The following is a 23,974-nucleotide window of genomic DNA, read 5'->3' on the forward strand; positions in this document are numbered from 1 at the left end:
GTCTGGCCCCCCCGGCACTCCCCGGACTGGAGAGGTGCTTGGGGTGCCCAAACCGCTGCTCCCCAAGTCTTTGGCAGCGTCACTCCCAGCCTGCTGTCAGCGGGTCAGGAATCGAACCGAGCACCAACTATTTCTTTTAAATAAAGTGTGTCTTGGAAAGATCTTGTCTTGAAATCAGACACCAGCTTTGGACAAAAGATAAAAGATTTTCCAGTTGCCTAAATGTGCACATTATCTCACTTTTCCTGGATTCGGAGCTGATGGTCAGACTCTGCTCACAGTTACATTGATGTAAATATATCTCTTATCTAAAGCTATTGGCTTTAGAGTGTGTGTCCTGGCTGGATTGTTGGGAGTTGGGGCACAAAAGCTAAGGACTCTCAGTTCAGAGACTTCATTTTTCAGGACCATGTTTTGCTCAGGGCTCTCAGCTCTCCCAGTTTGAGGGTATTGCTGGATTTCTCTGCAAGCCCTGGTTCTTGGAGCCACACAACTGTGTGGGAATTGCAGCTTTCTGGGGTTTTTTTATTAAGTAAGCTTGAACCCTTTGTGTTTACAGAAGAAATGTGAACTTCCAACAGGTCAGAAACTAAGAGCCAAATCAGCAGAGCATGTTTTTAAACCAGAACGGATGGTTTCAACCAGTCCTGCTGCTGTAATTCAGCTTTTTCAATGCTTGTGATTGGGGACTGAGGATGGCATTTCCTCCTCTTCAGGCAAAATGGCTTTCCCACCCACTCCATTGCATGCCAGGCCAGTCTGACTTGATCTTTCTGGGAATGGGAATGAAAAAACAAAACAAACAACACTGTTTTCCTGTTGTGTTCCTGACTCCAGGGCTGGTATCCAGAACAGCTGGACTTTCAGGAGTTGTCCCTATGCCTGAGGGAGTAGGACACCTGAGCCTCACTCCCCATGGCTTTCACAGGACGGGAATTTGACCCCATCCAGCTGTGCTGACTTGGTGTTTCTGCCTTTCCTCTCATCCTGTTTTGCTGAATCACTCCTTTCACAAGCCTCTGGAGCTCTTTGTTCATCCAGGAAAGGAAATGGGAGCCCCAGCCCAGTCAGCTGAGGGTCAGGAAGCTCTGCCAACCTTTCTGAAGGTTCCCCCTCCTCTTAAATCGCTGATTCTCCCTGCTGAGAGAAGGGGCCATGATAATGAGAAAGCCCTTTCACATCCCAGTGTCTGGCAGGGATTCCCTGGAAGATCTCAGCAGAGGAATGTCAGTCAGGGATGAAAACCCTGCCAGCAGCAGGCAGCTGCTCCTGGGAGCTGCCTGGCACAAGGACCTTGGGCCTGACGGGTTGATTGACTGCTGTCACCCAGCCCCATGGCTCTGTCACCCAGCCCTCACCAGACCTGTGGTGCCTGCAGCATCCTGCTCAGTGCACAGCATTCAGGAAAAGGCATCCTTACAGCTGTGTCTCAGCCTGCCTGGCTGCTGCCTGGATTTTGCCAGCATCTCAGAAAACCCCCTGAGCCATCATTCAGAGCAGCTGTGGCACAGCTGGAGATCTGCTGCAGGGGCACAGGGGCACAAGCAAAGGTTGCTGTGTCAGGAACCAGGAGTACAGATTGGTGGGAAAACCAGCTGGGCAAGGAGCCTTGGAGGTAAGTGATGGAGTCTGTACTTCTGCAGCGTGCCCAAGTGCCAGGAGCTCATCCCTGTGTCCAGAGGGTGGAGGCTTGGAGCCACAGCAAGGCTGAGCTGCCTGCTTGCTCCTGCTGGCATTTTGTTCCTTCTCCATGTTCATCTGTGGATGCACTCAGCTGGCTGAGGAAGAAATGGTGTCCTGTGCTCAGATGTCCTTTGTTGAATGTCCTCTGCAGCATTTTTTACCAGTTACCAGGCATTTGCAGTCCCCCCCGTTACCAGGCATTTGCAGTCCCCCCCGTTACCAGGCATCTGCATCCAAATCTGCATCCAAATCTGTCTTTGCTTTTGTGTTCCAGCCCTGAGGTTTGTGTTACACCTTCAGGGCTCTCAGGATGTAACCCCCTGCCCTGGGTGAGACCCACTCCAGTGGAATCAGCAAGCACCAGTCTAAGAACAACACCTGAAATGTCACACCCAAGGTGTCTTGATGGAGGTTCCAGCAGATTCCTCCTCTGCTGGGCAGAAGTGCCCAGTGACCTGGCCATGGGCTGTGGAGTTTGGTGGCAGCTGCCTGCCCTGCAGTGCCAGCCCACCCTCCTCAGGGACCGCAGCCATGCTGGGCCATCCACAATAGCTGCTTTCAGTCCAATTTCACTGAGGGGCAGAGCTCTCAGAAGACTAAGCAGCTGGAAAATAAGCTTCATTCCTCAGCAGATTTGCCACAGCCTTCAGGAAAGTTCCCGTGCTGAGACTGGGATCTTGTGCCCAGGCCATGCTTGGCACTGGACAGGCACAGGAGGGATGTCTGTGCCTACAGTTGCCATCAGCATAACTGAGGAAAGTGAGGCACTGGGTGCTAAGAGGGCTTGCCTGGGAATGAGCTGTGGCATTTCTGCAGATCAACCTATCATCTGGGACCAACAAGCTTTGGATCCTTCTTCTCAGGGTCTAAAGATGTCCTAAGCAGCCACCCTTGATGTTTGGTGCTTCCCTGCCCTCACAGCACAATGTCAGCTCCATGAGTGATGTGTTGGAGAGCCTCCATCCCTAAAGTGCCACCACTCAATACCCATCACTCCAAAACCCAGCAGAGAGGCTGCTGGGGAATCACCAGCACAGAAGTCAGGTAAATACAGGACAAAGCCCACACCAGCCACATCCCTGCCCTGGGGTTATAGTATGGTGGGAGTCAATGCACTTTTTGGGGGCCACAAAAAAGCCCCACCACCTCAGTTTCTCACCTGAAGCTATTCCCACATTACTTCCCCACTGCTTTCAAGTTCCCTGAGATCTGGAGAGCATCAATTTTCCTAAACTGTCTGCTTTATGTGCTCTCCTTTCACCATGCCCTCTTTTCCCATCCCCATGGAGACTATGCAGGGCAGAGGAACTCCTGGGGTTTGGCCACCCTTCGTGTCTCATTAAGGCTTCACTGTGTCCTTGCAGGACGGTGGCTTGGAGAAGGAAGGGTCTCCATGGGCACAAGGCAGCTGTGCCCGGGGCTGCGGGAGCAAAGGGGCTGCGGGAGCAAAGGGGCTGCGGGACGAGCCCCGGGTGCCAGTGCCAGCGCAGAGCCAGCCCGGCCGGCCGGGGCCCTCAGAGGCCCGGCGGGAGGCAGGGTGTGCAGCCCGGGGCTGCTCGGAGACGGGCCCTCCCCTCGCTCAGGTGAGAGGAAGGAAGCAGCAGGGAGAGGAGGAGCTGAGGGTGAGTGCTGCTGCCGGCACAGAGCAACCCCGGCGTTTAGTTTTGCTCCGAAGTCGAGGAGGTGCTGAGGCACAGCAGCTGCCCAGGTAATGGAGAAGGCCCTGCTGGATTGCAGCGTGCGATGGATGGGAGCGCGGCTGCGGGTGTGGATGTGGATGTGGTGCTGCTGGCAGGGTGGCTCAGGAGCAAAGCAGACTGGTGTCAGCAAAGCACCTGGTTTATTTTGGGCGGCTCTTTGGGTCTGGAGGTTAATATGGGCTGTCGGCAGGGGAGGACTGTCCCCTTCATCCTCCATAAGAGCTGCATGGCTGAGGGCTGTGGTCCTGGCAGGTTTGGGGGCTGAGGGCTGGAGATGTCCCATTCCTCTAGAGGGTTTACTTATTGAATATGACTTGAAGACCATTTCTCTTGCCCTGTCTGCCTATTAATGTCTCTCCAGACTATAACCTACCCTTCATCTCCCTGTTGGGCCTGCTCCATCCATGGTGGGGCCAAGGCCTGCAGGGAAAAGCCTCTTTCTCTCCATTCCCTGCCTTCCTCCAGCCATCCCAGGTGAGGCCCATAGGGAATTAAATTCACTGAGCTGAAAACTGTACCACAGCCATGCTGTCCCCAGCAATGAGATGCTTGGGGAGTGGGCAGCTGCCCATTGAGGCAAGGGGGGACAGTTGCTCTGCAGAGGGGATATGGCCCTGGCACTTGTTTTGCTGTGTGGCTGCAGTGTTGTGTTGAGCTCTTGCGCCCTGCATTCACCATGAAGGTGGTGCTCAGTGCATCATGTCTGTGGATAATTTCCAAGCCCCCACCCCAAATCCTATGGGATTTCTCTGCCCAGGACTTTCTCTATGCACTTTTCAGATCTGTGTCAGTGTGTATCTCAACCGGAAGCTCATAAGCGCTACCTGGGGAGCATCTGGGTCAGTCTGATCATTCCTCCTCTCCAAAACTGCTCCCATGTGCAGAGAGGAGCTGTCTCCCATTTGCTGCCAGGCCCTGCGGCACAGCAGGGAAAGCAGCTGGAGGGCTGCCTGCCCTGGCAGCAATGCCTGGGAAAGCTGGGCTCAGCAGGTTGGTGAGAGGCCCCGTGATCTGAGCCCTGGTCACAGCAGAGCTGATGGAGCCACCGAAGTTTCGGGAGCTGGCTAGCACTTCCCTGCTGTCATCCTCCAGAGAAGATCTGGGATTTGGGCTTACTCCTGGCTGCCAGGGAGAGGTGGGGGACGGGGCATGGAGCAGAAACCACTTCTGCCTGCTCAGACTGCCTTCCAGGAGGGATGTCTGGGAATGGGACAGGGCTGAGCTTATGCAAAACAGATCAGAGAGGCTGGATACCTGCTGGGACAGAGGGCTTGTTGCGTGGCATAGCTTGTCATCGTCCCTTTGGGTAAGGAACCAACTCCCCCAGCTGCCCGTTGGTTTGAGTGTGCACTGGGTGCTGTGCTGAGAGTCCCTGGGGACACCACATCATCTCCTGGCTGTGCTGCCCAGCACAGGAGTTCTGGCTTGTACAGCAGCCATGTCTGGCCAATTCTGAAATGCCTAAGTGGGATGCCTTTCCTTCTGAGTGAAATGTTGGGTTTGGACTTTATTTGAAGTGAGTGTATGGTGTATGGTGCAGCTCAGACTTCCCACCTCTCTGCCATGAGTTGTTTGGGAATTTCTAAGGACAGTGCATGACAGGAGGTCTCCTGCCAGTCCGATTCTTATTTGAATGGGATGTTGACAGCTTGACTGTGCAGTGTTGTTGTGAGGCTGTATTTGCCCTCTCAAGAAGGAAATGTGATGGTGTATCCTAATAGAAAGGACATCTCTCTTCCAAGCTGTATGTAATAACTCATGCTCTGGCTTCTGTCCTGGTTTCTGGTGCTCACAGAGGCCGTGGCTGATCTTCATCAAAGCCCTCAGGTGTTTGTCTCAGTTTCTCTAGAGGCTTGCCTGTCCCCATGATGGGGCTGTGTTGCAGCCATGACATGACTCTCCTACACTAAACTCACATTGCCTTTAGTTGCTGCAGTTCTCTTCTCCTACCTGGGTCTATTTGTGTCTCTTCCTTGCAGTCTCAAACCATGAACTATGTGGGGCATCTGGCTGAGAGCGTCTTTGTCACGGTGAAGAGGCTGTACCATGACCTGAACCCTGCCACCCTGTCGGGCTGCATTGATGTGATCGTGGTGAGGCAGCCCGACAACTCCTTCAAGTGCTCCCCGTTTCATGTGCGCTTTGGGAAGCTGGGGGTGCTGCGCTCCAAGGAGAAGGTGGTAAGTGATGCCTGCCCTGGGGCTATGCTTCCTTCCCAGAGTCTCCAGACCCAGGATCTTCTATAACCCACAGGTTTGTTTGAGGGGAATGGGAGCCCACTGAAAGGGTTGCCAAGTTTTTGAGGGGGATGCCCCCAAATGGAGCCCAGCCATTTCCAGGGTGGAATGTGCTCTCCAGGAAAATTGGGAGAGGTCCCTTGCCTTAAAGGCTGTGTGGCTGTCAGCCCTGTGAGCAACTTCAACCCATCCCCTCCACCTGGAAGTGCCCCTTTGCTCCAGTGGATGAGGGTGTTCAGATGGACAGGATGCTTCTGTCCCTTGCTAGGTTGACATTGAAATCAACGGAGAGCCTGTCGACCTGCACATGAAGCTGGGAGACAATGGAGAGGCCTTCTTTGTCGAGGAGCTAGAGGAGCGTGAGGTTGGTCATGAGGAGGTGCTGCATGTCTGTGTCCTGGTGTGACTCCCTGGAAGTGCAGTGTTGAGTTAGAATGACCAGGTTTGGAATGGTGCTCTTCTCCAGAGTGACTCCATTGTCCCATCTGATATTTTCTGTGTCTGGAAAGGTTCCTGCTCAAAGGACCTTGCAACCCATGTGGTGGAGCACCCTGAGGGAGTATTAGACCAAATATCTGCATCCCAGACTGGTCTCCATCAATGAGCATGGCTGCTGGCCAGCCAGGTGGATATCTTGGAGCTTGGCCTCTCAGGGGATCTTGTGGCAGGGATGAGAATGAGACAGATGCTGTGGCAGGCTGCCTGCTCCAATGGGAAGTGGGATGAGACTAGTTGTGGCTTCCAGAAATCCTGGCAGCTCTTCTCTCAGGCATACTTGTGGTCACTGCTGTCTTGGGCTGGGTTTGGAAGTAGGAAAGGGCTCTGGAATCAAATCCCATTTGTAACTTTGGTCTTGTGGTGCCATCTTCTGCCTGTCTCTCCTTGCCCATGTTAACGATGTTTTAGCTTGTAGCTGAATCACCCTAATATTCTTTTATTCACATGTTGTAGGTACAAATCTTTTCCTTTTAGGCCAGGCCACAAAAGCACCCCTGAGCTGAGGGCTCGGTGGTGTTTGTTATGATGTTCCATAGTATGTTCCATAGAGAGAAAGGAGTTGCTAGGCTGAAAAGGAATGTGCTGGAGGGAGCTGATGTGCTCTGCCCCATCCCTGTTCCAGGGTGGCATCCCTTTCTTCCTCTGCACGTCCCCCATCTGCAAGGAGCGGTGCTCAAATGATGCTGCTCAACCCTCCCCTGGGCTGGAGGCCTCCAGCACTGGAGAGATCCTGCGCAAGAGGAGGCGACGCAAGAGAAGGCCCAGAAAGAAGGAGGTGTTGGACTCAGATTCTGACAGCTATGATGAGACCAAAAAAGAGCTGCCAGCCCCAAGGTGAGCTGCTTGGTCTGGGCAGGGTGATGAAGTAGGCCAAGCCTGTGGTTTCGTTTGGTGATGCCCAGCAGTACTGAAACAGGGAGAAGGTGCAAGTTGGAGCCCAGTCTCCTGTGGAGTGGAAGGCCAGGGGGAATGATGAAACTGGTATTGCCAGCTTTCTGGAGAGGAGGCTGCTGCTTGAGAAAAGCACAAGTTCCCTCTCTTTCCTCCTTTGCAGTGATGCAGCAAGTTCATCCTTTGCTGGTCCCCTTGAAGTAACTGGGTTGTTGGAGCCCCCAGACGTATACCCGTACTCCGATGGGGACCTGCTGGAAGTGGACAGGTAACAGGCAGAGCCAAGGTGTTCTGCTCAGCTCTGGTGAGACCAGGGCACATGACCCATGGCAGGGAAGGAGGTATGGAAAAGTGACTTGGAGGTGTCAGGAGAGGAGAGTTCTCCTAGCTTGATATGGTGTGGCTGGAAGAAAACTCAGAGACTGCAAGGGACACTTGTGGCCATGGTCACAGGTGTGAGAAGCCTGTGTGCACTGGGCTGTCTGCTGATGAGCTGCTCTGGGCAACTGCTGGCATAGCACTTTGCTTCCTTGGGCCTCAGCTTCCACAGATCTTGGTCCTTTAGGAGTGACAGTCTTATAGGGTAGAAGTGACTTTATGGGAAGCCAGCATTACAGAGTTCTTAGCCCTAAATGTCCTTGCACTGATAGGAGAGCAAGGGGCTGCAGTGTAGGCGAGGCCCCACATCACCTTCTCTTCCTGCAGCTGCATGCTGAGCCATCAGTCGTCTCACAAAAGTGATTCTGAACTGCAGATCAAACCACGGGAAAGCTTTTCTCTAGGGGCTGAATCCCGCATGAAGTGGATCTGGGGAAGGCTCCCTCAGGTAAGTCCCTGCTCTTGCTCTTTTTTGGGAATGGGTGTCCAAAAGACCTGCAGAAAGCAGAGGAGGCTGTGGCCAGGCAGCCTTAGAGAAGTTGTCCTCTTCTGTGTGATGCTTTGGGCAACTTCCCATCCTCAAACCTGTTCTTCTGCTTCCCTTGAGGTGAATAAATTGGTGCAAGTTAAACCAACCAAGTCCACAAAGATCACTGGTGCTGCAGCAACCACCATCTCAGCGACAGTGGATGAGGCAACCCCTCTTGTTGCCACCTCTGAACATCCAGGAGGGGTTTTAAGCCCAGCAGAATCTCAGGACATGCCCCATTCCTTACCTGTGTCTGCAACTAAGCGAAAACTTACACCCGAGGCTAGGGACAGCATCTCCAGGCTAAGGGAAGTCCTCCATGCTCTCAGGCCAAAGAGATTTTTGGGGGCCTACTCAGTCCCACAAGAGAAACAGAAGGAAGATGTGAATGCTTTGCCAGAGGTGCTGCCAGACGTGGAGCACTTTGAGGGAGCCACTGCTCCAAGGCAGGTGGGCTCAGAAGGCCCTACATCCCAGCTGGAGAGGCAGAGGAGGCAAGGTGAGAGGGTGACTGGTGCTGCTTGAAGTGGTGTTTGAGCCTGCAGATGTGTCTGACTCAGATGAGCCTCTGGGTTGTCCCTTCGGTGTAATTCCATGACTTCCAAGTATGGTATGGTGTGTTTGCTTTCCCTCTCTGTGTGCTACCAGCTCTTTTGCTTTGAAGAGACATGCCTTAGGTGTCCACCTTTCAATGATCACCCTGCTCCCAGGAAGGCTTTCTTGCCTTATGTTCTCTGAAGTCCATCCTTCAATGTCTCTGCTTTTGCATACTTAGAAGATTTTTCAGCAGTACAGGCCATACCTTAATTTCAAGTGTCAGACAGCACCTGGCCTGACTTGTGCCTTCATCCCAAGCTTGCCAAGTCAGGGAAAATCATAGAGAAGCATTTCTGTGCCCTTCTTCACAGTGTATTTAAGGATCATGCTAGTGCAAGTGTCTTGAGGCACTTGTGTTGCTGTTGACTTAGGCAGTTTTTCCAGTAGGAAAATGTTTGCCCTGTTTGTATGGTACATGGATGTGAGGAAAATGCTGCTGGCTTTCTCAATAGATGCTGGGGTGTTTGGAAAGGTGATTCAACTAAGCTGTCTCTCTTCTGTCTATGCATTGAGGATCCATCAAAAGAAGTCCTCTCAAGGGTCCCAGCGCCATTTACCTGGAAGACTTCTCCGATCCTACCAAGAAGCCAGTGGCTCTCTATTTGGCCGAGAGGTATGAGTTGCCCCAGCTGGACAAGATCAGACATTTTTGAGCAATTCCCATGGCACAAAGGATGGAGGTATTGTTTAAAGCTATTCTCTGATGTCACCACTGTTTCTTCCCTTGCTGGCAGCGACACAGAGCATAGTTCGAGTTCTGTGACAGACCCCAACAACCCTCTGAGTACCCAGCTGCCATCCACCTCACCTGCCAACAGCCCCATGGACTCTGACTCACTGCCCACAGTTGCCCTGTCACTGTGTGGGGGCCTCAGGGGCAACACGGAGATCTCTCATGGTAGGTGGGAGGAGAGAGGGGCAATCTGCAGCCCTGAAATCCTTTCTATCCTCCAATGGCATGACACAGCCTCTGTCCCACCAGAGAAGTTCATGGAACACAGGGTCTCCTACCAGCAGTTTGCTGCGAATCCAAGGCTCATCAGTGACCCAAACCTGGTGATAATGATCAACAATAAGTGAGTGGCTTACTCTTCCTGCTGCTTCATCCCACAATGGACAGCATGGCCTCTTTGTCCCTGTGGAAACCCTCCTGTAGGAATGTGACTCCATTTCAGAGCATGATTGTACCAAAGTAGTTGTGGGACCTGGCCATGCTGCAGGATGATGATGTACTCATCCCTCCTGCTTTTTCCAGGTACTACAACTGGGCAGTGGCTGGTCCCATAGTCCTGGCCCTGCAGGCTTTCCAGAGGAACATTCCTGAGGTCAGTGGTACAACACATTTACTGGCTATGATTCTCAGCAGGGCCTAGGCTAAGAATGACCTCATCCCATCTTCTGCCATGTTCACAGAGCATCATTGATGAATTGGTGAAGGAGGACATGCCCAAGAAAGACAGAAGATATTGGTTCTCCTGGAGGAGGAGAGAATCCCCAACAGAGGAGGTATGTTTGCAGCAGTGGATATGACAACCATATCCCTAGGGGACAGACATCATTCTGCTGACTGGCCGGGGTGGGAGCAGGGTCCTAGGGATGGCCTGAGGTTGACTATGAGGACATCCAGGACCTGATGAGGTGACTTCTTAAGGTTGCTACCTGTCCCCTTTGGTCTGTTAATGCCTGAGTAGCAGAGCAGCACCTGGTAATGCAGAAATGTGGACCTTGTAGTGGTGAGACCTCCTGCTGTGTACCTGTCATGCCAGATCCCTGGGCACCACGTGTGCTTGCTGGTCTCCCTGCCCCACCACAGCATCAGGCTGTGCTTCCTCTTCCATCAGCAGTGTCCCTGTGAAGGCAGAGACTGCAATGATACCTCTTTTGGCATTGCTGTTCCAACTGGAAGAAAAGCAAAGCAGCCCATGCTCTTGCTCTTAGCTCTGTGCAGGCACTGCTCAGCAATAACAGAAACATCTCTGTTATCCAACACTGTGTTGAGCCCAAATGCAGAACACAGCCCCATACTTAAGTCACTGTGAAGAAAATTAACCAGAACCAGCACACCCCTCTCTACCTGCAGCAGCAGCAGCCAAGGCCAGAGAAAGCCAGCATGGGAACACTGTGGCGTGACTTTCTTCAGCAGAGGTGAGTGCCTCCCTCCCAGGCCACCTTCTGGAGTCTGGATACTCCTGTTCTCCTATGTGACTAATTATTGTTAAGTTTGCTTAATAAAAGAGGATAGAAAGCTTTTTAAGACTCTGACTGACCCCTTCTCTTTGTGTAGGCAGGAGGAAAAGGAATCACCCAGTGACAGTGAGCCCCAGCAACCTGGGGACACGTTGGAAGCAGAAGCTCTCCCTCAGAAACCTCTGCCAAACTTCAGGAAATCCCTGCGTCTCTCTTCCGAACAAATTGTATGTATTTATTCCTCCATCTTCACTGTCCATGTGTGCAGGGGTGAGACAACCCTTAAACAGGGATTTCTCTTCTCCTGACCTCATGTTTTCATAGGACATCCAAATATTTTGCCCTTGTTGGCCACCTTGTAGAGTCTTGGGACCTCTGGCCTGGGTGGGTGGCAGTCTGGCCTCTGGCAAGCCTTGGAGTGGTGTGAATTGGAGCTGGTGTAACACTTTTGGTGCCCCTCTGCCCCAGGGAAAGTTGAATCTGCAGGATGGCCCCAACGAGGTGGCATTCAGCGTGACAACTCAGTACCAGGGTACGTGCCGCTGTGAGGCCACCATCTACCTGTGGAACTGGAACGAAAAAGTGGTGATCTCAGACATCGATGGCACCATCACCAAGTAAAAGGCCTTTCTCCCACCCCAAAATCCTTGTTTTCCCCTGTTGGGGGAATGTTCTCCTTGAAAGGCTTGCATAAGCAGGCAGAAGGGAGCACAAACCCGATTGAGGTGGGAGTGGATGCTCACCACATGATGGCACTAACCCAGCCTCCTTTCCTTTGAGATCGGATGCTCTTGGACACATCTTGCCACAGCTGGGTAAAGATTGGACTCACCCTGGGATTGTTAAACTCTTCCACAAGATCCACCTGTAGGTATTGGGTCAGCTGAGTTCAAGGGGAAGTGGGAAGCTGATTGAGGCAGAGTCAGGGCTTCTTACTTGCTGATAGAGGCCCAGATAGTTGCACTATCTGCTGTCAGTGGTGGCTGATGCTAGCTGCTCTGCCTAGGTGATGTTGAGGGATGAAAGCAGAGGGTCCCCTGGGAGCATATGCTGGCATTACCTTCCCTGGAAGGAGTGTGTGTCAGTGGAGGCTTTGCTGTGGAGATATAGCTGAACAGAAGAGGAGACAAGACCACCTAAGTTCACACCTGAGAGAGGTGGCACGGGGGTCCCCAGCACTGTGGTGCTGGAACCTCTTTGGGCACCCAGCGATCACTTCCCGCAACGCAGGGGACTCACCTGCGAGGGGTGACACCAGCAGTGAGTCCCTGCAGAGTCTCTAGCTTGGTGCCTGGCCCCTGTGGCCACTGAGAGGCACTGTGGGCCCGTGGATGGCTCGTTCTGGCTCCGGGGGGAGCATGGGAGGGATGCACTCCCGGGGATTGCAGGGACCGGCATCTTGGCTGCCTCTGGCCACCCGGTACCTCCTCTGCCGAGCTGTCTCCTGCCCAGGCATCTGCAAGGGCTGGGTACAGCCCTCCACAGTTGACAGGCAGTGCTGTGGGATAAGAGTGTTGTGTGAGGGCGCTGAGCACCAATGGGGGCTGTGCAGCTGGGCTGGGTGGGTGTGTGGCTGCTGCGAAGAGCATGGAGGGTGGTGCAGGGGCTCCCAGTGTGAGGCAGGTGGGGTTTTGGCTTAGTTGGGGTTTCCAGATAAGGGATTCATGTTCATGTGGATTCATGTACCTTGCTTACTGGAGTAAGATTTGGTCTTAGGCCAGGTACTTTGCTACCTCTTCCTCCTCAGAGCAGGACAATGCTTTGCCCAGACCACAGCTCAGAATGGCTCCCTGTGTTCTCTCTAGGAATGGCTACAAGTTCCTCTACTGCTCGGCCAGGGCTATTGGCATGGCCCACATCACCAAAGGCTACCTCAAATGGGTCAATGAGCAGGGCTGTGGCCTTCCCATGGGCCCCATGCTGCTTTCCCCCAGTAGCCTCTTGTCTGCTTTCCACAGGTACTGTCTTTTCCTGCACTTCCTGTATCCCTGGGGACAGCACCCCCTTCCCCCCCCCCTTCTCCAGCTTGACCCTGAGGGTTGTCCTGGCCTTAAACTGCTCTGCCCTCCTTGGTGCACAGTGCCTTTCATGGGAGGCAGCAGGGGAGCTGCCTGACCTTGCTGGAGCGTCACAATGAAGCTTCTGATGCACAAAACCTCTTACCCTTCAAATCACTTGCCTGAGCCCCAGACAGCTTTGGTACCCACAGTCCTGGCCAGCTGATGCTACTGTGACCGTGTCTCTTGTGCTGCAGGGAGGTGATTGAGAAGAATCCAGAGGTGTTCAAGGTCCCCTGCTTGATGGACATCCGAAAACTGTTTGCTACAAAGTTTCCCTTCTATGCAGGCTTTGGGAACAAGCCCAATGTGAGTGTGTCTCCAGGTGTGCAGGGAGGGCTCAGGCTGGGTGGTGGTGCCTTGCTGCAGCTCTCATGCCATGCTGGCCTTCCTTGAGCAGGATGTCTATGCTTACCAGCAAGTGGGGCTGCCAGAGAGCCGCATATTCACAATAAACCCCAAAGGAGAGCTGATCCAGGAGCTCACAAAAACCCAAAAGTCAACGTAAGCAAAGTTTATTCCTCTGCATCTTTGGGATGACCCAGCTTTGATGCGGAGAAGCATCAAACAAACACCCAATGACCCCAATGTAACTTCTTATTTACCCCCACAGGTATGAGCAGCTGTCAGAGCTGGTGGAGGTGTTCTTCCCTCCTGTGGGACGGAGGGGGAGCGCTGCTCTGGTGTCCCCAGAGTACAGTCACTGGAGATCTTCACTGCCTGATGATGACTGGGATGGCTCCCCCTAACCCCATCCCTGTGGAGACCTGACCCAGAGCTCTCCTGCATGTTCTTTGCCAGGACTAAATGCTCCATGTGGACCTCACCCTCCCTGTTTGCTGCTTGGGCATTTTGCACTTGTAATAGAGGTCATGACACCCCTTAGCAGGAAGCCAAAGGGGGTAAGAGGGAGTTCTGACTCGACAAAAATGCCAATTGCTAAACACAAATTCCTGAAAGCTGGGTCTCTTCTGGTGTTTGTAGCTCCTCTAAAGCCTGGCTCTTTTTTAAAGGTGGTGGTTGTTCACTGTTGTATTTATTGAGGAGCCTCTGACATAGCTATTACTACCTTTGGTATGACCAGTGTTCCAGACAGTCCAGCTACCTGCAGTTTGGTAGCTGAAACTGCCCACCAACTTGTAAAGGTTGATGGAAGATGCTGGGGTTTTGAGTGTTCTGAACAAAAACCAGTAATAAACAGTGCCTTAATCAAGGTTGTCTCTTGTCTGCTCTAGCCCTGTGCATACAAGTGGGAGTCAGGCTCCAAGTCCTTTCTAAAATGTGATTGGGCTTATTCAAGCATCCTACCAAGTGGGTGCGGGGGGTGATGGGATGCACTTCTATCAAGACCATGTTGCTAGGAGCCTTATCCAGCCTGGCCTTGGATGTTCCCAGGGATAGGGCATCCCGAGCCTCTGTGCACAGCCTGGGTCTGTGCCTCACCACCCTTAGTAAAATACCAGCTTTCTTAGATAAAACCTAAATTGACCTCCTGCAGCTGAAAGCCATCCCCCTTTCTCCTCCCACCACAGACCCTTTTGAACACTCTGTCCCCATCTTTCCTGTGGGACCCTTCAAGTCCTCTACAGTTGCAGTGAGGCCCTTCCATGGCTGTCTCTTCTCCAGGCTGAGCATTCCTGACACTCTCTTCTTGGGAGGTATAAAGTAAAACAGAGGCAGAAGCACTGCTGGGCTCCTTCCTCCAGTCTGGCATCTACCTTCTCCTTCCCTGACCCCTGTGTGTAAGTCATCTTGTCTGCCACTTCTGGAAGCCACACAAGTCATTTTGATCCTGGAAACCTCAGCAAGAAATACTTTATTTTTTTCCTTTCCAGTACAAACAGTTTTTCAGCTTTTAAAATCTGAACAAATAGACATGGTTTTAAAAACAATAGAACACAGTCTTTTAACAGGATCAGTTATCAACTGCCTCAGAAAGCTGCCCATGCAAGCACAACCCCATGGGCAGCATTTCCTTATTCTGCAAGCAATTTTTTAAAAATGCCCAGTTTTGTACAAAGTTTCTTTCATTTTTTAAACATGAATAGCTGAGAACTGAAATAACAAACTGTCCATAGCTTCAAGTGACTAGTCAGGAATAGTCCAAACATAGCACCATTTTCTGGAAGGCCAGGCTTCTTCCTTGTCCTGGTTTTGTTATGGCCAGTCCTGGCTCCCTCTTTTCTGGGGAAGCTGTTCCTGTTCACCCACTCTAACCCAGCCCTGGCTGGGGAACAGGGAGCCTGGCCCTTGGCTTGGTTTTCTCTTTGGTTTTCTCCCTGGTGTGAGGGGATGGAAAAGGGGCTTAGGCAGGATGCTCCCCCTGCAGGGTGAGGGCTCCCCTGGTCCATCACAAAGTACTCAGAGTTGCCTTGAAACTTCTTCCTGAGGCTGGAGAAAAAGTTTTGTTGTCTAAGAGCAGGTTTTTCAGGATGCCCAATGGCAGCAGGAGATTGTTCCTCAGCTGGAGAAGTGTCTCAGCAGCTGGAGGGTAGCTCCAAATCAGCAAAGCCCAGAGCAGTGAGAGCAAATTCTGGTGCTGTGAGCAGCTGGTAGGGCTGGGCAAGTTGTGGGGGGCCACATGTCCTCTCCATGCTCCCACAGCTCGTGCTCCTCTGGAAGGGGACCGAGCTTTTACTGCCTCAAGGGAACATGGCTACTGGACTCAGTGATCCCTGTGGTCCTCCCTAAACTGGAAGCATGTTTAAGGGAGCTCACCCAGATTTTCTGGGGGAAAAAAGGTGCCCAGATGTATCTCTGCTGGGGGCTGCTGCTGGTTTGAGCTAGTCAGAGCACAGAGCTGCTCCTTCATGCAATTAAGGGGGATCAGGCAGGGAATTATGGTGCAGAAGAGCAGGAACAGCCTGGTAAGGGTGACAGGCACTGTGTGAGAGCCAAAGGCTGGCTGGTGTAGAAGGGTTCAAGAGCTACAATGCTGAGAGAAAAGTATGTTCCTCTGCTATAAAGTGCCAGAGTTGCTTGGGTGGTGGCTCTTTAATTTCCTCCTCATCCTAGTAATGAAGTCCCCATTGGCTGATCAGCAGAGGGTGCCCATGGTGGGCTCCTAGGAGAGATGGATTCTGTGTGCAACAGCTCTGCAGGACAAGGCTGGAGCTGCGCAGGAACATGGACAACGTTTTCCAGCCTGCCTATTTAGGTTGGGTAAATGATGTGGGTTTTTCATTCTGAGCTGAGGACAGGCCTCCAGAGGTGTTCTCACAGATGTCCTGCCTTGTTCCACATCGGTGTTGGTCCCAAGGCTACTGGCAACCCAGTGGGATCAGAAGAGCTTGAGAAGGATATGGGCTCCTGCTCCTCCACTGGTGCACTCACACCCTGCAGCAGCTGGAACTCTCCTGCCTGGGATGAGATGATGGAGTTCACAGCTTAAGCAATAAAACAGGGGAGAGACAGAGCTGGAGGACAGGACTGCTCTGTGCACAGCTTGGTCTCTGCAGAGACCTATGGACACAGTTCTTCTCAGGGAAGACACGTGTTTTCCATGACCATCGTGTCAGTCCCAGGTGTAACTAGAGAGCCCAGCAAAGTGGGATTGCAAAGCACAGCAGCCCCCAGAACCAGCTCTCTCCAAACACTGCTGCCACAGCTTTTTGCAACTTGGTGTGGGTCTTTGGAATATGGCAAAGGACATGGGGGCAGCATTAGGAATCCAGAATCAGATGAGCACCATGACACAGGATTGTTCAAAAATATACATACACATACCATATATATATATATGCATATGTGTTTTCCTAATGCACACCCTCATATGCTCCATAAGGCATCTGCATCTGCATGGAGGAGGGAGCATTATAAATGGATTTACCATACACAAGGAGGGCTGCCATCTCAGAGAAGGGAAGCCAGTTCCCGGAGGGACGTGTGAATACGTGTGTTCTTTGAAATCTACAATTCCTGTGGTGAGTTTTGTTCCCTGCAAGGAGCCCTGGCTCTGCTCAGTCTCTGGATTAAGATCCAGGTGGTCTTTAGGTCAGAGAAACTATTCCTCAGCTGATAACTACAGGGTTTTATTCTTCAAGAAATGATAAATCCACCAAAAAAAAAAAAAGAAAAGAAAAAAAAAATTTCTGCCTCCAGCTTACTCTTGAGTTGTCCTTCTGGGGTCATCAGCCCAGGAGCCAAAGCAACACCCCCAACCAGGAGGCAGTGACACTGCTGCGCCAGGGTCAGAACAGTTGCTGAGCATCAGGAGGGGAGCACCAGCATGATGGAGTTAAGGAGAAGTGGGGCCAACAAGATTAGGGGGGAAAAAAAAAATGTAGCAGCTTTTCATAAAAAAATTATCCCAAGAACTGTTGTCACATTGGAGTGAGTCTGTGTGATATAATTTAATCCTGTCCTTCACAGCAGGAGAAGGAAGACACATGGCATTGCAGTGTGGCTAATGCTGCCTCCTCTCCGCCTTCTCCTCCAAGTACCCGACCTGCTCCGCCAGCTCAGAGACCTTGGCTTGGCAGTCAAGCAAGTTGTCCTTCAGTCCTATTATTTCCTGAGAGTGGGCAGCCAGTGTCCCGTTCATATGGTCCATGTAATCCCATAGACTGCCCGTGTGTTTCTCCAGTTCCTCCCTGATGTCATCCAGGCTGCCGGGAATGGCCCCCAGCCTGCCACAGGCGCTCTCCACCCGCGCCACCCGCTCGTCAAAGCGAGAGACCTCCTGCTGCAGGCCGTGGGCCACGTTCTTGCAGGAGCTCAGGTCGCTGACAATCCTGGCTTTGAGTCGCTCCAGGTCTCCCTTGAGGTTCAGGACACGGCGGTTGCTGAAGAAAAGCTGGGAACCTTGGTCATTGACTTTCTCCTGGATGGAGTGGACCTCATCCTCAATCTTCCGCTCGTGCTCGTCTAGTGAGGAGTTGACATGTGTCACGGTGTCTGAGTACTGGGAAACTGAGTCCTTGAGCCCTGTCAGAGACTTGCTCACAGTGTTCAGGTTGATCTTCAGCAAGGTGATCTCCCCTTGCAAAGCCCCTGATGCTTCCTCCTCGATTCGCCGCTGGATCTCCAGGATGGTGGCGTTCAGCTTGCGCAGGAGGTCGTAATTGCTGTCCATGCGGAGGAGCAGGTCCTGGTTCTTGTTCTGGCAGTCCTCGATCTCTGTCCGAAAGGTCTCCACATCTTTGGAGGCAGAGGTGCAGCCCAGGGAGCAGGTGCTCTCCAGGGTGATGAGGCGATTCTGCAACGCCTCCAGTGTCTCATCTGTCCGTTTCCTCATGCTGGCAAGCTCCCCTTCCAGCACAGGCACCACTGCTCCATCCATGCCCACGGGAGAACTGACATTGCTCAGCTCCCCCACGATGGTCATGAACCTGTCCTCCAGGGTCTGCATTTTGTCTTCAAAGGCAGTCCTCATGCCATCCACCTCTGCCACCACCGTGCCTTTCATGCTGTCCTCTATACCAGAGCAGCAGCTCCCCGTTTCCCTCTCTGTGGCATTGAGCCTGGCTTCCAGGTCCTCGAAGCGCCCTTCAAAGAGGTTCCCTAGGGTGACGGTGGAGATTTCTCCATCCAGGCGTGAGTGCAGGTTCTTCTGGGATTCGGAGATGCTGTGAAGGCCTTTCTCAAGGATGTTCATGCGATCAGTGAGGTAGTCCAGGTTGCTGCAGCAGCTTTCCACCACTGTCAGCCCTTGGATCTGGGTCTCCAGCTGAGAGATCTCTTTCTTGATCTCCAGCTCCTTCCCATCCAGCGTCTGCTGCAGCCGCAGGTTGGCGGCTTTCTCCTCCTCGCACTGCTGCCGCACCTCTTGGATGCGGAAATCACACGTGGTCTGGATCTTGCCCAGCTTCTTCTCAAAGCCATCGAGCAGCTCTCCACGCAGGTTGCTCAGCCTCGTGTCCACATACTCCTCCAGCAGGTCGATGGAGGTGAGAGGCGAGGGCCGGGCAGATTCCAGCAGGTGCTTGATCTGCCCGTCGTGGTCCAGGACCATGCCCTGGACCTCGTGCAGCAGATCCGCCTTGGTTTTCAGCACATCGCTCACCTCGGTCACTTTGGTCATGATGTCCCCTACGGGAGGGTACGTGGCAATGTCAGCTTTGTCTGCCACGTCCACCAGGCCGTCGGGAATGATGCCGAAGCCCACGGAGGAGTCTGGCGTGCCCGGGCTGTTCATCAGGGAGCCGATCATCTTGGTGGTGTCCTCCTGGATGGCCAAGCGCAGGCGGTCCCCCAGCCCGCTCACCATGGTGTGCAGGCTGTCGTAGGACTGGGAAAGGCGCCTCACCTCCTCCTCCAGCCGATCCAGGCGGTCCCCAAAGAGGCCAGGCAGCTTCCTGCCTGCACAGGGAAAGAAATAGATGTCACAGACGTATTTTATGAAAAATCCGTTTGCCAGGATCTTTTCTCCTGAGAAGCTGAGAAGCTTCAGCTTCTCCATGTTTTGCTGCTTTAGAATGTGATTTGGAGAATTGTTTACCCAGCATGTGAAATTGTTTTTACTTGATGACCAATGACAGCCACCTGTGTCAACGCTGTGAGCAGTCACAAGATTTTATTATCATTCCTTGCCTTTCCTTGCTAGCCTTCTGATGAAATCCTTTCTTCTATTCTTTTAGTATAGTTTCAATATCTCATTTTCTTTTAATATAGTATATATCATAAAATAATTAATCAGCCTTCTGAAACATGGAGTTAAGATTCTCATCTCTTCCCTCGTCCTGGGACCCCTGCGAACACTGCCACATTTGGTGAGCCCTGAGTGAGGAACATTACCACAAATAGAGAGGGCACAGTGAGGGCTGGTGCTCCTTTAACTTCCTTCCTTCGAGTCCTTTCCCATAATAACCTCGTGTCCTGCCCTCTGTTATTGTCATTTCAGCAAAATCTCAGCCCACATCTCTCCTTAAGCTATCAGGAAACCCTCTTTCCTCTTGGGATCCAGCCCTCTGTTCCCAAGTCCAACAGCAGGTAATGATAACAGCCCAGGAGAGCTTCATCTTGAGGCGCCTCCTATCACCCCCATAATTAATAGGAAAATGCTCTAAATCAATGAGGAAAGACAATTTTGAAGCTGCATGTTTTGAAAGAAACAAGATTTAAAAAGCAAGTGGTCCCTAAAGCAATCAAATGTCAGATCTCTGATGGAAAACATGTCACCCACTGCATTTTTGCCAGATTCATGTTCTACACTGGAACAGAGAGAACCTGGTGGCTCGAGTGCATGACAATGCAATGACCTGGGGACATGAAGCAGGAGCAAGATCTCACCATATTGATTCTTCTTTGGTCCTGGAAACAGGTCAGGGTGGCTTTTGGGATAGGGAGGAAGTCTGGGCATTGGAAACATCTTTTGCCCAGGGGGCATTTTAGGGCTGGGATGCTGGGGCAGAAGGCCAGGCTGGTCTGTCGGGCTGTCATGGCACCCTTCTCCCATGAAGCCTGGGCAGCACCTCCAGGACAGCTCAGTCACTGTCTTGTATCCAATCTTGTATTTGGGCCTGAAGAAGGTGCGGTACCTTGCCAGGAGAGGGGAGGGGGAGAGAGAGAGAAGACAGTTTAGAGAAGCAACCTCAACATCAAGCAATAGAGCAGGGTCACGGTCCAGTTGGATGTGGGAGATCTGGGCACATGGGGAAGCCTGGCTGAAACCCTTGTGCTGCACCTGCAGACCATGGCCCATCTTCTCCAAGAGCTCTTGCTGCACCATAGCTCACTGCAGCATTACAGTGGGGTTTTGGTCGAGTATTTTTTAACCTGGGACACTGTGGCGATTTAGAACTGCAGCTCTAAGTGCACTGCTGCAGTCCCTGGCCTGAGAGGTGACTACTGTGACACTGTTTGGCAGCTCCTGGCCAGCAGAGCACAGGATGAAATGATGGAACAGATTCCAAAAGCCCTGCAAGCGCACATCACTTCCAAGAGGGAAGTGGACTGCTTGTAAAAGTGGTTTGCACTTTGAATTGACCTACAGAATTTCCTAGTGGGATCAAAACAATCCTCTTCTCAACTGTAATCCTGGAAGCGCCCATGAGGGTTGAAATACCTTTGAAAAGGTGTTTCCTCTCTGTGTGGAGGGCATCAGTTTGCTGGGAAGCCTAAAGAGGCTTGGGCTGGGGGCTGGCCTGCTGAGGGTCTCCAGGGTGATGCTGTGATGTGCACAGAGGGATGGCTCCTTACCCTGCCTCCTGCCCCAGCTGGGATGCCCTGGGAAGTGTCTCCATCACTAATTTGGGTATTACAGCATTGATCCTCCCACAGCCAGCACACAAGGTGCAAGGTGCCACCTCACAGCTTCCCCCTCTGCTCTCGCTCTGGATGGGGTCCCACCAGCCATTGGGGAGGATTCAGCTGCTCCCTGCTTTCCCGTGAGGCAGCAGTGATGGAACAGGGCCCTGCTGGCCCCTGTGTTCCCCCACCAGCTCAGCTGAACTGTACAGGGCTGAACACAGCACTTTTCTCACCACCTCCAAAACACCAATGCTTTAAGCCTGCCTTTTGGAAATTTCCAATCTGAATTTACCAGGGCCTGAAAATCCTGAAGTTTGCTGTTTTTCAACAACACACACCATCAGCCTCTTGTTCTTCTGAAGCATGTTCAGCAGAAGGTCTTGGAGGAGCAGCACAGCCATCCATGCTGCAGAGGGGCTGCAGAAGGCACTAATCCATCAGTCAGGGCAGCACACGGGGCTGAGTCCCTGCCATCCATGTCCTTGTCTGAATTCAGTGTCCCCAGCCCAGGCTGCAGCCCCTGGCAGTGTTGCTTCCACACAATTCCCAGAGAGATACAGCCACCTCCATACACTCCACAGGGCAGGGGGATAAACCAAACCCAAAGCCTCTGCTCTTTGAATCTCTTCAAAATTTCTCAACATCAATTTCCCAAAGGGACAGTTTCAAAACAAGCTCTTCTTGATACTCCTCTTCACAGATGCTGCTGAATTTCAATGATCTTTCCTTCTGTTGTAGTGTGTAGAAACCTGCCTGGATGTACCACAGGAGATTGCTGCTCCAGCCGCTGTCAGGGGGTGAAGAAAAGTGGCATCCATAAGGCAGAGCACCTTCTCTGTGTCATCCCAGCCTCTGCAGAGGAGCTCAAAGCCTTGGGCACTTCCAAATCTTTCTTCTGCTGCTCCAAACAGCAGCAAGGGGAAGTATTTGCAGCCAGCTGCACAAACATTCACTGATGGCCCCAGCACGTGGAAAACCCATGTTTCCCTTTTGTCCATGGATGCAGCATCTGAGGCTCTGCAGAAAATTCAGCTGTGGGTCCAGCTGCTCTCAGAAAACACTCTGGTTTCATCCTGGTTTTGTTTGAAGGAGACAGAGGACATCGTGGAGATGGGAGAGGCTTTGGAGATCTCCTCCATGGGTACCGGCAGCTGCAGGATGTCCTGAAGTCCCCAAATGCTGCTAAAACACTTGTGATGGGAAGAACAAGTGAGTGAGTGGGTCCAGCTGCCCATCTCTGCCAGGAGAGGATCTGAGCAGAGCCCATGGCACCATTGGGGCACGGAGAGTCCCAGCCAGCTGCCACAGGATGGGTACTAGGCTCTGACAAAAACTTCTCTCATCCCAGTTTTCCTCTGTGCTCAGCTCTGCTCCACTCCTCCAGCCTGGGGAGGATGCAGGAGAGCTTTTCCACATGGAGCAGCATCCCTGGAGGGTGGTGAAGCACCAAGACCCTGCACCACTGGTAGCTCCAGCTGTGGCACAGTAAAGTGTTTCCCTCCAGCACTGACCAGGTGGCAGAGTTTTGCAAGTATTTTCCTGGAGCAGGAAGCACTGAGCCATCCCCAGCCACAGGCTCCATTTCCTCATCTTCCCAGCCAGGTTCTCACTGAGCTGCCATCATTCTGCCACATTGCAGGTCCGTGACAAGCTGCTTTCCTACACACCTGCACAGGACCTCCCCACTTCCCATGATTTACAGATTTATTGCTGAATCATTGAATATCCCGAGTTTGAAGGGACCCATAAGGATCATTGTGCCCAGCAACTGCACAGAACACCTCCAAAAATCACACCATGGGCCTAAGAGCATTATCCAAATGCTTCTTTCACTGTCAGGCTTGGTGCCATGATCATCTTCCCTGGGGAGCCTTTTCCAGTGCTCAGCTTCCATCTGGGTGAAAACCTTTTCCTGATATCCAATCTAAACCTCCCCTGACAGTTTCTGAGCAGGGATAGAGCTCCCTCTTCCTCCTGACAGATCCCACCTTGTCTCCTCCCAACACCACTGCCCTGCCACTGCCTGCCATGTCCAGGAGAAGCCCTTCAGCCCCGTTCACTGCCCTCTGGAAAGTGGGGGTTCATGGTCAGAACGGTGGCACAGGGTCTCAGGAGATAAATCTCTTTGGGAGGGGAAGGGAGCCATGGCCCAGGGTGCCCCATACTCACAGCACTTTCCCTGGGCACTTGGGTCCCCAGCTGCACTTGTGGTACTCAGCCTTGACGTAGCTCTCGGCCCCGTCCTGCAGCGTGCACGTCACGTTGCGCTGCACCACGTAGGCACAGTAACTCCTGGGGGACACAGAGAGACACTGTCACCCCCACCCAGCAGACAGCAGTGCCTGCACTGCCAGACACTGCCAGAGAGCTCTGGGAGCAGGAGCTGGAAGGAGCCCCCCAGCTTGGGCAGCTGCTGAGGAGGGGCATCACAACCATGCTGCAGGAGCGTGCTTCCTGTCACTGTCACAGCCACGTTGTCACCAGTGCTGGTGGTGTCCCCAGGGCTGGGCTGTGCTCGGCACAGCATGGACTGTGTGGTGAGACAGGCTGTGAGGACAATCAGAATCCCAGCAGCAGCAGTTGTAGGAACAGGATCCCAGAAATAGCTCCAGCAGTGCCTGGCAGGGGTGGTCTGTCCTGCTGCAGCTCCTGGAGTGCTGCCAGTGCAGGGGTCAGCCCAAAAGCCTTCAGCCCTTGCTGTGGGTGCTGCCACAGACAAAGCACAGGGAGGAGATGCTGCTCTGTAGGGCTGCAGCATCGTGGGTCCCTCCATCACGGAGGCAGGGACACAGAGTGATGGAGGATGGAAAGCCCCTCAGATCTCTGGGACAGTGAGTAGAGAGAGCCTCTTCCCTCCTGCCATCCCCCTGCAGTGCATGCCACAGGTACCAGCCAGCTTTCCTGAGCCAAGCAGCACAGCCAGGCACTGAGGATAAGTTGGCTGGGAGGAAGGCAGCATGTGGGAAGGATGTAGGGCTGCTGCAGGACAGATGGAGGCCAAGGCTGCTCCAGCTGAAGGCAGGGCTG

At 52.8% G+C, this 23,974-nt stretch overlaps 2 protein-coding genes across 2 annotated transcripts; one reads left to right on the forward strand and one right to left on the reverse strand.

The window, feature by feature from the left end:
* Nucleotides 1-3,268: 3,268 nt before the first annotated feature.
* LOC132335833 (phosphatidate phosphatase LPIN3-like) lies at nt 3,269-13,970 on the forward strand. Its single transcript, XM_059862756.1, has 20 exons — nt 3,269-3,391; nt 5,363-5,563; nt 5,889-5,984; nt 6,741-6,952; nt 7,173-7,277; nt 7,715-7,835; nt 7,995-8,415; nt 9,027-9,126; nt 9,248-9,411; nt 9,496-9,589; nt 9,769-9,838; nt 9,927-10,019; nt 10,594-10,658; nt 10,798-10,927; nt 11,169-11,317; nt 11,481-11,567; nt 12,506-12,658; nt 12,955-13,066; nt 13,158-13,261; nt 13,371-13,970. Exons 2-20 carry the CDS (start codon nt 5,372-5,374, stop codon nt 13,504-13,506), a joined length of 2,604 nt encoding a protein of 867 aa, XP_059718739.1. The 5' UTR covers nt 3,269-3,391; nt 5,363-5,371; the 3' UTR covers nt 13,507-13,970.
* Nucleotides 13,971-17,090: 3,120 nt separating this feature from the next.
* EMILIN3 (elastin microfibril interfacer 3) lies at nt 17,091-20,537 on the reverse strand. The gene is made up of 2 exons (XM_059862757.1): nt 19,988-20,537; nt 17,091-19,057 (listed from the first exon to the last, which is right to left on the reverse strand). The coding sequence occupies exons 1-2, from the start codon at nt 20,424-20,426 to the stop codon at nt 17,163-17,165; spliced, it is 2,334 nt and encodes a 777-aa protein (XP_059718740.1). The 5' UTR covers nt 20,427-20,537; the 3' UTR covers nt 17,091-17,162.
* Nucleotides 20,538-23,974: the final 3,437 nt, after the last annotated feature.

This window comes from Haemorhous mexicanus, chromosome 18, assembly GCF_027477595.1.
Source record: "Haemorhous mexicanus isolate bHaeMex1 chromosome 18, bHaeMex1.pri, whole genome shotgun sequence".
NCBI lineage: Eukaryota > Metazoa > Chordata > Aves > Passeriformes > Fringillidae > Haemorhous > Haemorhous mexicanus.